Here is a 13,258-nt window from a genome sequence, read left to right as displayed (position 1 = left end):
CATTAACTGCGAAATTTCTTCGCTAGAACATTATTGTGATTGATTACTTCGCCGTTAATGACATTTGAATAACAGCGAATTATTCATTCTGTATTCTACATTGAGTGCCTTTGTTGCGAAATTTTATTGTTATCTGTAGAGTAGAATAATTGCAAAATTTTCATTTGTAAAAGTACCGGCGTAAAATATGGCTGAGTCGGTATCCCTCTTTCAAAATTATTTAACACGGTTTCCTACTTTAGAAAATCGGAAAATTGGTATCAGAGTAAATTATACAGTTAACTGATTTCCATGATGTATGATGGCAAACTGCATCTTGACAGGGACGAGTTTTGTAAGCGACAGAATTTTGTAGACGATGAGAAAGTGCGCACTGAAATGGAAAGGTAACGCAATGCAACCAAGGTAAACATGATCTGCATCTGTCAAAATTATTTAACACGGTTTGATAAATTGGAAATTCTTCAAATTGGTATCACTGTAAACTAGACAGTTAAGCAATTCCAAGGATGTATGTTTGAAACCTGTATCTTGCAGACAATGAATTTTATCAGGCCATGAAACTCAATTTTGAAAACGGAGAATGGCATCGTACAGAATTTGCTGCACTTTCCCTCCTCCACGAAACTCCACGTAACGCGCGCGGTAACATTATCCGCTGGAAAATTGATATCATCTAAAAATAACCTAAGAGGGATTACGTTGGGAATAGGGCCAGTATGAGGGATTACCTCTCTTACCTTCATAATCTCTTGAGTACGTTTATGACATTGAGAAACTCACTTCACGGAGCCGTTTAAAACGTAATAAGTGATTGAAATATGCTTAAAGTGCATATGACACAAAATTTTATAGTTGCTTGTCCAAAAGAGCTTTTAAAATGATGAAGATTTTGATGTATGCAAATTAGATTACTTGTGACGTCATTTTGTGGACACAAGATGATGTAAAATCACAAAAAATGGAATATCTCCGAAGACTTTTTCTGTATAGAACTGAAACTTTTTGCAGATCTTATACTCATTACAAAGTTCCATGACATGGCCCAGTGTGATGTTTCCATAGCAACACAATGGGCTCCAGGCCCCCTTCATTTTTCTCGGTCTAGGTTCCAGACCCCTATTGTTTACGATATATATATATATATAGTTTTCAAAAATTGTAACGGTCACTTTTGAAAATGTGTGTTGACTAGCATACGAAACGTCAAGTTTAAAAAAATGCGTTGGAATACAATGTTTATCACCGCTGTTTGTGATATTTTCTCAATCAAGTGATTGAAATATTCTTAAAACTGCCTTATCTACGGTCTAACGCTTGGTGAGAAATAGATCTATGAAATCAGGCCAATTTTGAGGATCGATTTTCACTCTAGATTACCCGGCACAACAATGCCCGCAAAAAGAATACTGTAGGACAATTATGACATTGAGAAATTCACTTCACGGAGCCGTTTAAAGCCATTGAAATACGCTCAATTACTTTATCTACGGTGTAACGCTTGGTGCCAAAATAGATCTATGAAATTAAGCCAATTTTTAAGATTGATTTTCACTCTTGTCCGCAAAAAATATACTATAGTACATTTATGACATTGAGAAATTGACTTCACGGAGCCGTTTAAAACGTAATTAGTGATTGAAATATGCTTAAAACCGTTTTATCCACGGTTAAAGACTTGGTGAGAAGTTAAATCTCTAAAATTAGGCCATTTTGAAAATTGATTTTCACACTAGATTACCCGGCATAACAATGCCCGCAAAGATTATACTAAAGTACAATTATGGCATTGAAATATTTACTTCACAGGCCGTTTAAAACGTCATAACCCATTGAAATACGCTTAAAACTGCTTTATCTATGGTCTAACGCTTGGTGAGAAAATAGATCTGTGAAATTAGGTCAATTTTGAACATCAATTTTCACTCTAGATTACCCGGCATAAAAATGCCCGCGAAAAGTCATACCATAGCAACTTCATGACATTGAGAAATTAACTTCACGGAGCAGTTTAAAACTCAATAAGTGATTGAAATATGCTTAAAACTGCTTTATTTACGGTTAAAGACTTGGTGAGAAGTTAAATCTCTGAAATTAGGCCATTTTGAAAATTGATTTTCACTCTAGATTACCAGGCGGCATAAAATTGCCCGCAAAGAGTAGCGTATAGTGCATTTATGACATTGAGAAATTCACTTCACAGAGACGTTTAAAACGTAATAAGCGATTGAATTGTGTCAAAACTGCCTTATCCACGGTTTTTTAAGGCTTGGTGAGAAGTGAAATCCCTGAAATTAGGCCATATACTGAGTTTAGTACATGTTATGACTTTGCGAAATTCACTTCACGGAGCCGTTATAGTCTTTAAAGCGTAACAAGGGATTGGAATTTGCGTTAAATTGATTTAAGTATGATTGTTTACACATTTTAGGCTTAAATGCCGTTGTAATTTTCATTTTTCGCTTAGAAATCTTACCATTCGCTTCGGTTAGGTTCGTATTGAATTGTGGGGAACATACTATAGTGATACCCGCGTACTACGGTGCATTTTCAGCGGGTGTCACCCACAGGAGTCGCGAGAATCGGGTGAGTATTTACTAAATTTTTGTCATCGCGGAAAGACGGTCCAGCCCTCCGTACGTATCAGCGGTGTTGCCTAATACAGACTGCGCGTTGATATACATGTTAACACTGACAGAGCGATGTCGTAAACACTTGAGTGCAAAGTTCTTACGAGGATGGCAGACAAGAGACAAGACGAAACTTGTAACCAAAGCCAGGCATCATCTGAAAAAGTAAGGGACATATTTCCTGTTCAAACTAAATCGATTACTTTTATAGGACTCTCAAGGCCCTTTATCGCGTTTTTAGTGGGAGATGATTTCAGTTTTGTTTGATGACGTTCCGAATAAATTCAAATTTATCGGGCTATGCCCAGTATCCGACCACTTCAGTTTAAAACTACTATAATTTTCCTTCCTTAGCCGAAAGAGCTAAGTCGTATACTGGTACCGATCGGATACTAGGCAACATACTGTACACGAGTCACAGCGATTTTTCGTCGCTAGCCTCGCTTCACGTTTTTGTTATGATGAAGAGGAACAGCCTTATACATGTATTACCGCGAAAAGCAACTCAAGGTTAAGACAAAAAATCTTGTGTGACATCGATTATCAAAGTTTTGCGGTCGATGAAAGTCTTTTTGTGTCGAGGTGTCGGTTTGTCTGCAACGAGTATTTGGCGAGCACACTTTCGATCCATTTTTGTGCTGTCCAAGGGTCTGCTTCAGATCGTAGTTAATGTCCAACTAAATAAATATCACTGTGTTGGTAAGTGCAACTCATCGTTGATTCCTCGAGTTCCTATTTTAGGTTCTTGTTTGCTTCGTTTTGTGGAGATAAAGATATGGTGTTGTTGTCATTTTATATTCGGCTGGTATATTTTGCAGGTTACAGGTTGAAATTTACAGTGACTGTTACATGAATACAATGTAGGTAACCTTAGGCCTAAAGAAACTTTTTTAGGCCTAAGGAGGCCTAAAGAAACTTTTTTAGGCCTAAGGAGGCCTAAAGAAACGTTTTTAGGCCTAATTAGGCCTAAGGTTAGCTATTCATGTAACAGTCACGGTAAATTTCAACCTGCAACCTGCAACCTGCAAAATATACCTGCCGTTTTATATTCCATACTGTTGTTCAACAAGAATATCTCACCTTTTTCTTTTGCATCATTTCTTCGTTTAACTCGACTACAACACTTAAATTAACTAGTCCTTCCATTTGATGCCGTACAGTTGTCGTTTAAAACCCATGATTTTTGTTGTTAGGTGAGATGAATGTTTTGATTAATAAATTTAGTTTTTGTTTTACCTCAAGTGGAAATTTGTGGCCATACCCCTGAGACTTTTGTCTCGCTTTGTGATGTGGGAATTCCCGTTAACGGGGAATGCCTCTGTTAGTATACTACTTGTTGGCCAAATCTGGTAACGTTTCATGGTGCACTCCCAATGCGCCCTAGCCAGACAAAGTTCCGTTGGTCGGATATCATTTTGAAAATATTAGTATTATGGCCTCACCAAGTCCTACAAACCTTAAATTTAATTCAGGCCAAATGATTATTTTGTGGATTCTTCTGTTAACTTTTTTTGTCATTTCTTGTCAATACGACAGCTCGGGAGTGGAATTAGATTGCACTTAAAAACTTGAATGCCTCTGCATTTCTGTTTATAACTCAATACCTAAATCGTGATATGGGGATCGGCTTCGTCAAAAGATTTTCAAGGACTACCTTAATAATTTGGTGAAATTGAAAGAAATTTAAATAGTGCACCCGTTGGTCAAAATAATGTTCGAAGCAGAGCCATCTAAGCAGACATATTTGCTTCTACATATCAGTGATGGCGTGACATTTTGTGGATCACATTGTCACACAACCGTTTGTTTGCAGTTTCGAGATAGAAATTTAAATTTTTAAGAGGGGACTAACTTAGGTGTAAAGTTAGCATTGTTGCTAAGAGAATTTCATCTGGTTTTCAAACCCTGTTTTGCAAATGCAGTATTTTCAGTGAAGTGCACAGGGGTGAACAAACTTTAAAAATGGGCATTGCACTTTGCAACTCAGTCACTAACAAGTACAAGAAGCACTTTCCTGTAATTATTCTCTTATTAAAAATTATATAATTATGTAGCAGTTTAATTGTACTACCTGAGCCAAGAGAGATCTAGGCACTCCAAAAGGATCCTTTTGAGATTTGCAGTCCAAACCTTGACATATGAATTCCTATGTACAGTTTAAAAAGTCAGAGGACAGACAACTTTTGGAGGCTTAAAAAGTAAAAGTTATTAAAATTGTTCCAGGTAGGTCATTTGAATGTGAATGCTACGTTATAATGCAAATACAATACAATACACAAAGAATCTTATCCCCAAGAGATTTGAATTGGGTACAACATTGAGTTAGCCAATTTGGTTTATGTGTTTAAGTTAATAACTAAGTGTGACAAAAAACTATAACAATATTATTACCTCTCTCTCTCCATTTACACAATTTACACAGGTTGGCCATAAATTATTATTTCAACATTAAAGGTAGTTTCTACAAATTTTGTTATGTTATTTACAAGAAAGAAAGTACAAGTTGACTGTTTTGGAAGTCATCATACCTTAAAATTGTGTGAAATGCTTCATTAAAATAATAATTATGACATAACCAGGTAAAACATTTGTGATTGCAATCAATAATGTGAATACATTCAAGTGAACAACGATCTCAGGCAAGGAATGATTATTATGTTCTTAACTTAAATGTACCGGTTGTACTCAATCCATTGAACAGGATATCCATTCAGTTGCAATATTTAGACTGTCTGATAAATAAGCAAATACAGGTGTACATACCAGTGAGTAAGGAAATCAGTATTAGGCAAAATAGTATTAAAAAGATGTTTTTTAAAACAGGGTTTTAGATATACTGTTTCAAAGAGAAAGAGGAAGGTCATTCCAAAAGTATTTTCCAATAACAGATGAGCAGAATTGTCTTATACCGGTTATACATGTAGCATTAGGAAGGAAGGAATAAATGCTGCAAAGATGCATCCTGAGTTGAATATTATTTTACATTGCTTAGAAACCAATGTGTACATTTAAACAATAACTCTCGTGAAATTTCAATATACCTAAGGAAAGGTAATGTGGGGTAATATAATCTTGTAGGGGAACAGCGGGTCTAAAACACAGGTCACATTTGACTGTTCACTCGTTGCATATAAATTCCCCCGTGAGGTACTCAGCCTTGATGATAACAATGCTTTTAAAGTGAAACTACTACACTAACCAGTCCCAACCGACCACCTCCGTTATGTCTTTTTAAGATTTTGCAGAATCTAGTATGAAGATACATGTAGATATGCAGTTATTTAGTGAATATGGGTAAATTAGCGAATGATATAAAAATAATTAATACCTACAAGGTAGAAGTCCCCTACAAGGTATTTACACCCCAAAACCCAACCCCTCAAAACTAGAACACCCAACCCAGCCCAAGATGAAAAATATATATGGGAAAAAGGTACTAAAATCAACAAGAGCAAACAGAGAAACTATTAACTTTGCAACACTTAAAAGTGTGGTAATGATAACCTGACAAAATAGAAAGACTTAAGCTTAGCTTTAAAAAAAGACAAAGTAGTTTCTGCTTTGATATCACCAGGAATAGCATTCCAAATATTGGAAAGTCTGATAAAAAACGAATCCCTAAAAAGTGAAGTTCTAAAATAAGCTGTTGTTAGATAAAGTCCAGAGGAACCATGGCATGATTTACTGTTACAGTACTTAACATAATTTTCTAAGTTTAACTGAATAATCCCTGATTCACATTTATAAAAGAAAAGAAGGTCTAGATGCTCAAGCCAGTAATTAAGCGGTAATAAATTTAGATGGAAAAAGCGGATTTGATAATTCATAAAGAGATAAAATATTGAGTTTTATTTAAATTTCAAGTTGACTTGTTAGCACAAAGCAAGTGATAAATATTTGGTAGTTCAGAGTTAAATTAAATTAATGTGAAATATAAGTTTATCTGTATAAATTATAGTGTTTTGGCATGCATGCGTTTCCCTCCACATAATGTATACGGGGTTTCAACAAATTGCTATTTACAGGGTGTCAAGTGGATAAAAGGGTAACAAAAAATAAGAAGAAGAAAATCGGGTTTTTTTAGCCTAAAAGTAGGAACAAAATAGCAGTATTTAAATGGAAATGCATAATTATAGTCATCATTGCGAGATTCAAAATAATTGTTTGGTCAACATGAAGCACAAGCTTACAACATTTTTCTCAAGCCATGAGCACAAAAAGAGGAAATTTTCCCTGAAAAACAATCGAAGTTTAAAGACACAGAAAAATAGGAAATAGCAATAGCTCGCATGCACCTTCATCAACTATCTACTGTGCAGCTTCCTACAGATCCCCTATTATCTAACCCCTGATTTCAATCCATGGCGTTATAGTAAAACCTCCACACAAGTTGCTAGTTGAAACTAGTAATTAAAATTTAGGAACTGGTGAAGAAGAGGACGTTAACAACGCTGGCATTTCTTGTAAGCTAGGTTTTTTCTGTTGACAAGAAGGAAAGTAAAACACATTAATTTTTAAAAGAACATTTTATAGGCTGTGGTTGCGTATGTTAGCTTGAGATTATACACAAAACGAAAGGAATAGCGAACTCATCTTACCTTAGCAGACTTCAACTGACACCGCGGCCTAGGCTGAACTGCCACTTCAAGCTATCTATGTGCATGAAGCCACCGACTAAAATTGCAAGAAAATTTCGCTAGAGCGCAAGACTGTGAAGAAATTTTACCACTGAAATACCGCTATTCCCAAAGAAAAAAAGGTGTAAACGATGCTGTTGCTATAAGAAATCCCTGAAGCAAGCAATAGAACGAGACATCTTCGGCCGCCATTTTGTTTGTTATTTGGTTGGCGCGCGTGTCAAAAAAGCCTGGGCACAAGCAAATTATCAACCAATCAGACAAAAGTCCCCCTTGCTTTAACTAGCTAGAGTGTCAACTGGGGTATTGCCTCCTGGGATGAGCTTTAAACTTGAGCCCGTGATATGGTTACGTGATTCGCGTCACATTGGCATATACATGGAGGGGTGGACGGACGGACGTACGGACGATCTATGACATCATGGCTAAAAAACCAAAATTTCTCGCATTGATGGGTTACCATATTTTCTTAACTATGGTGCTCCGCGCGCGCGGAGCTCCGTTAAAATGTAAAACAAACATTTAGAAGACCGCAATAGGAAATAAAATTGAAATACGAATCGAAACATATTACAGTGACATGCATTTACAAGATCTATATGGCTGTCTGGTCTCTCAATAGACTGGTCTCTCAATAGACATGATGGACAAGAACATACAAATAGTTGTAGTAGGTGTCATACGTTAAAAATAACAATGTATCATAGGTTTTGCATTTGAAAGCCAACACGGTGTTTTGTGTCATGGCTGTCGTTGGTTTTGTATTATTTGTTTGGTATTTTCCTACTGTAGGGTAGTATTATTTGGACTTTTCCATTGAAAGGTTGAAAAATCGTGACTATCTGACTATCCGACAGACGATAGAGAAACAAAATCATCTTGCATGCACGTGCTTTGCTATGATGTGCACAGGCTTGGAGATGATGTCATTTGTGTTTCTCCGTGCTGTAATCTGTGGTGGGCACAATTTGGAGTCTCAAGATCGATGCACGGGTTGTCCCAAAAAGTCTGCATTCGGTCTGCATTTGAACTGCGTTCTATCGAACGCAAAAAGCGATGGAATTGCAAAAAAGATGTACAAAGAAACGGCTACGTGAATAAACGACAAAAATGTTTTCGTAAAGGTCATTGCACCAGTTATGCTTTAGATCGAAAAAAAACTTTTCAACGCTAGAGCCGCGGAGTTAAAACACAAAATGCATTGCCAGGAAAGTCTTTCACTCACATGGATCGTCCGTTTAGACGAATCGGGGTAGTTTATGCACTGCAGTGAGTAGTCCGATTTTGTTAACCACTCGTAAGATTACAGACTGAATTGGACTCCACTCATTCCTATTACCTTTACTAAAAGAAGATTCCTATCAAATCTCATTTGAAATGATAATAATTGTTTGTAATAAGTAATGGTAATAGGACTGAGTGGAGTGCAATTCAGGGAGTAATCAAGCAAGATTAGTGAGTTGTACGACACGAAGTCCTACTACCAAATAATTGTGTCAATAACAAAACGGAGAAACTATGGAATTAAAGATTTACTAGACTCTGTAGCGCGGTTTGTACAGCGGCGTCGATAGGAACGTTGGTAAACAGCGACTCGTCCACGTCGAAAGACACCATGATTTCGTTAGCTCGGATAGTCTCGCTGCTAATGGTATATGCGAAGTGAGCTGAATTAGTCACCGTGAAACCCGAGTTACCTGTTAATTTTATTTTTTATTTTTTTTTAAATTTATTTTTAATGTTTTCTCCAAACAAAATAGAATAATTAATTTAAGTATAAGAAATAAAATGGAGAAGGGCAGGATATAGTAAAAACTAATTTATTTAGTGCCCATTAACACTGATTATAATTTATAGCTCTTTACAATAAGTCCATACATAAGAATAAGAAATAATGATAAATAAATAAACACACATAAGCACATGTACACAGACACATACATTATGCACACACACAACGTACATCATGGCACGAGTCAAGGAGATTTATAGTACTGAGCAAAATAATATTTGAAAACTGCTTTTTTGAAAAGAATTTTCGAGGATATATTTCGAACGGAAAAAGGAAGATCATTCCAAAAATATTGACCAATAACAGTAGGGCAGAATTTTCTTATGTTTGTCCTAGAGTAAGGAATAATTGTAGAGAAGTTGCAGTCCGTGTGGAATAATTATGTTGCTCAGAAACTAGGGATATTGAAAAATTACATGGCTTGTTATCACAAAGATGATCATAAAGAAATAAACAAGTATACATTTTAACAACATCGCGAAATTTCAATAAACCTAAGTTAACATAATGTGGAGTAATTATGATCTTGTAAAGGAACATCATTAATAATTCTAATTGCTTTGTTTTGGAGTCTTATAAGCTGCAGTAATGGGTTTCATAATTATTACCCCACAGAATGCAACCATATATAAAATAAGGGTAAGTAAGAGAATAATAAATACTAGTCAAACATTGATTACCTAAATAACGCTTTACCTTGATCATAATATTAATACACTTGCTAATTTTATCACAAATATATGTTATATGATCATGGCATCTGACAGGATGCGGCGATGAGGATCCGCATAATTCACTGAAATCCGCATCTTCCGCATAATTCCGATATTTTCCGCAAAAAAGAGAAGAAATACCCGATATTAGTGATAAAGCAGCTCCTTGACATCCTCAAAAACATAAAAGCCGAAGAAAATGACTGTTTTGAAACGCTTATTTTCCTGAACATTGAAGAAAACACACCATTTCGTTCGCAAGATGAAAGATCGTAAGCAGTTTCCGCGCTTTTTTTCGCCAATGAGCCTGGACACTAGTTTTTGTTCCTACAATGCTTTCCATTGGACGAGAAACAGTTACATTTCAGCTAATGACGTGACTGATAAGAAACTAAGTCAATGATCGAGGGAATGGATCGTGCTCCAAAGGTATTACAATTTTGCTCCATTATCTTCAAATTGAAACAAAATTCATGACAAGAAACAAAATAATTTTTTATCCCTTTATTTATTTTACCAAAAGTTGCAGCAAAATCCCAACTGCTAACCCTTTTATTTCAACGGTGAAAGCTGGTCGCAAATTGGTGACTCCTCATGTATTTTAATCCCAAAGGGCAAAAATTCAGTCACAAATGCGATTGTATTGGTTGCAATTTCGATTACGGATTTACCGTAAGCATGTAAACACATTGGACGGGCCTAATTATTAGTTTTATAACTTGTTTAAATTTCCGCATAATCCGGTGTAATTTCCGCATAATCAACGCATGTTTCCGCACAATATGGCCAAAAATTTCCTCGTAATCTTTCATTTTTTTCCGCATCCTATCAGAAGCCATGTATGATCATGCCAGGATAAGTGATCATCGATACAGATACCTAAAAATTTCAGACATGTGACTTGTTCAAGACATTGACCTGCTAATGTTAATGGAGGAAGTAAGTTGTAATTTATTTTTTTACGCGGTTGGAAAATAAGATATTTTGTTTTCTTTAGGTTTAAAGTTAACTTATTAGCACATAACCAGTCATAGATATTTATAAGTTCTGAATTAACTTGCAGCAAAAGTTTGTCTATATTTTTATCAGAGGCTGTTAGAGAGGTATCATCAGCAAAAAGTCTCATAGTGAAAAAATTGGAAGCTTGGATAAAGTCATTGATATATACTACAAATAGCAATGGTCCAAGGTTTAAGCCCTGAGGAACACCAGTTAAGATAGAAATGGTATTAGACATAACACCATTCACAGATACTCTTTGTTTCCTCTTATTCAAATAAGATTTAAACCGAATAATATCAGAATTTGAAATACTATAAAAAAGTAGTTTAGACAATAGTATTGAATGGTTAACAGTGTCAAATGCTTTGCTTAAGTCCAAGAAAATTCATACAGCGTAATCAACTTGATCAAGAGTTGTAGAAATTTCCTCTACAAGATCTACAAGACAATCCACAGTAGTGCAACCTGGCTTAAATCCATTGATTAAAAACGATAATATCTTCAGTAAAAAAATAATGACTTAATTGAGTAAATATATATTTTTCAACAATTTTGGCTAATGCAGGAAGAGCAGAAATAATGGTCTATAATTATCACACTCTAAACGAGAACCCTGCTTGAAGACAGGAATCACTTTTGCGATTTTTAATTTCTCTGGGAAAATACCTTGTTTAATAGACATGTTAATAATATGGGTAACACGGCGAAAGATCTGAAATGCCGCTACAGAAAGTAAAAAAGGATGGACTTTGTCCACTCCGAAAGATTTTCTGCCATCAAGATTCTCGAGAAGAAGAAAAACCTGTATCTCATTAGCAGGTCTAAAACAAAATTTAGACTTATTTTGTCTAAGATAAGAAGTAAATTGACAATTAGACTTTGGCAGCTTATAGAAGCAAGTTTAGTAGGTATATCACCAAAAAACTTGTTTAAGAGATTGGAAATAGATGCAGAATGATGATATTGTTTGTTTCCGACATGAAGTTTGTCTATAGTTGAAGATGGATGCTTTTTATTAATAATGAAATTAATATTATCCCACATCTTCTTTGTATTAGTAGAGTCCGCAAGGACTTGAGTATAATATGAGGTGCGATATAATTCATTTATGAAAGTAATTTTATTACGATAAAGTTTATATTTGTTCAGAAATAATGGGTTCCGGGTAATTAGCCACTTTTTGTAAAGTTTGTCCCGCACTTTTACTGATTTTTTTTAGTCCTAAGTTATCCACGGTTTAGAAGCTGAATTTCTAACTTTAAATGATTTCAAGGGCGCATGTTTGTTGCTTACGCTATTGAATATGTACTGAAGGAAATGGGACAGACTCTCATTAACATCAAAAGAACTGAAGACTGGTGACCAGTCCACAACATCCAACGCCATTTTAAACAAGTCAATATTAAACCTTTTAAAATCTCTAAATTCAAAAGAGTCTTGGAAAGGCATCTAATCTACCTCATACAATACAGTAAAAACTGGAACAATATAGTAAAAACAATAATTAAAGGAGATAAGATGTTAGCTAAGTAAGCAGATAAATATGCGAAGGTGTTAACGCATGATGAAATAGGTCTTAAGGGTACATCGGCCTTGTGAATCTTTGGTAAACCGTAGATTCTAGGCGGCTGTTTGTGTCCAGGTCTGATTTTGTTGTAAATGGCCTCTGATAGATATCCGCTTCGCTTCAAGGTTAGTAGCTTTTCGGACAATTTTCGGGTCAGACGGTCTGTCGGGTCTTTGTTGAGCAGCGGGTACGGTCCCTTCTCGATGAGGGGAGATATCTCAGTGTGATAGGTGTCGGTATCCATGACTACGCTAGCGCACTCTTTGTCCGCTGGGAGCACCTTGTTGGACTCGTCCTCTTTTAAGCCTTTAAGGGCGTCTTCGATTCCTTCGTGATATTGGGCTCTGGTGGTTCTGCCTGTTGAAGGATATTGTTAACAGCTCTCCTGACAGAGTCTGCTTGTTCAGCGTCGAGTTGTCTGGTGGCTGATTCGACCTTGGCGATAATCTTCGTGGCAGGGATGTATGCAGGAGTTACGGCCAAGTTCAGTCCTTTCTTCAGCAGGGCTATCTTGGCATCGTCAAAGGACCTAGAAGATAAATTAATGACCCAGTTAGTTTTGTCAACATACGGCATATCAATTGGTGACGTAGCCACGTGTTTCTCGGGCAGACGTTTATCAAATTTCTGCATATGTCTGTCTTTGGGGGTGTTAAAGACTCGCTGGGTGTTTGTCTTGATCTGTTCTATTATCCTTTTGGCGTCGTTTGTCGAGAGAGCGGATGTTATACTCTGTGCTGTGGATTCTGCTTCCTTCTTTGCATCTCTCTTTGCCATCTGTGTAAGTCTGATCCGTTCCCTTAGGAATCTCATGGATGCAAGTTCAGCGACTCTGCGTGCGCCCTTTGTGGGAACTGGCGTTTGAACTTGTAGATCTTTAGGGACAACGCGGCGGAGCGGAGCATTCTGTTTAAAAT

General features: G+C 36.2%; 1 protein-coding gene and 1 pseudogene across 2 annotated transcripts in view; one reads left to right on the top strand and one right to left on the bottom strand.

Moving 5' to 3' along the window:
* Positions 1 to 2,687: 2,687 nt before the first annotated feature.
* Positions 2,688 to 13,258, top strand: part of LOC137974286 (octopine dehydrogenase-like) — a 25,271-nt gene continuing 14,700 nt past the window's right edge. For both annotated transcript variants that reach the window (XM_068821162.1, XM_068821161.1), the window contains exon 1: positions 2,688 to 2,795. In XM_068821162.1, coding sequence (XP_068677263.1) covers positions 2,739 to 2,795 — 57 coding nt within the window. In that variant the 5' untranslated portion in view covers positions 2,688 to 2,738. The remainder of the gene's footprint in view (positions 2,796 to 13,258) is intronic.
* LOC137974129 (uncharacterized) overlaps positions 8,792 to 13,258 on the bottom strand; it is a 4,498-nt pseudogene continuing 31 nt past the window's right edge.

This window comes from Montipora foliosa, chromosome 10, assembly GCF_036669935.1.
Source record: "Montipora foliosa isolate CH-2021 chromosome 10, ASM3666993v2, whole genome shotgun sequence".
Lineage (NCBI taxonomy): Eukaryota > Metazoa > Cnidaria > Anthozoa > Scleractinia > Acroporidae > Montipora > Montipora foliosa.
This window is presented reverse-complemented; position numbering and strand designations above follow the sequence as displayed.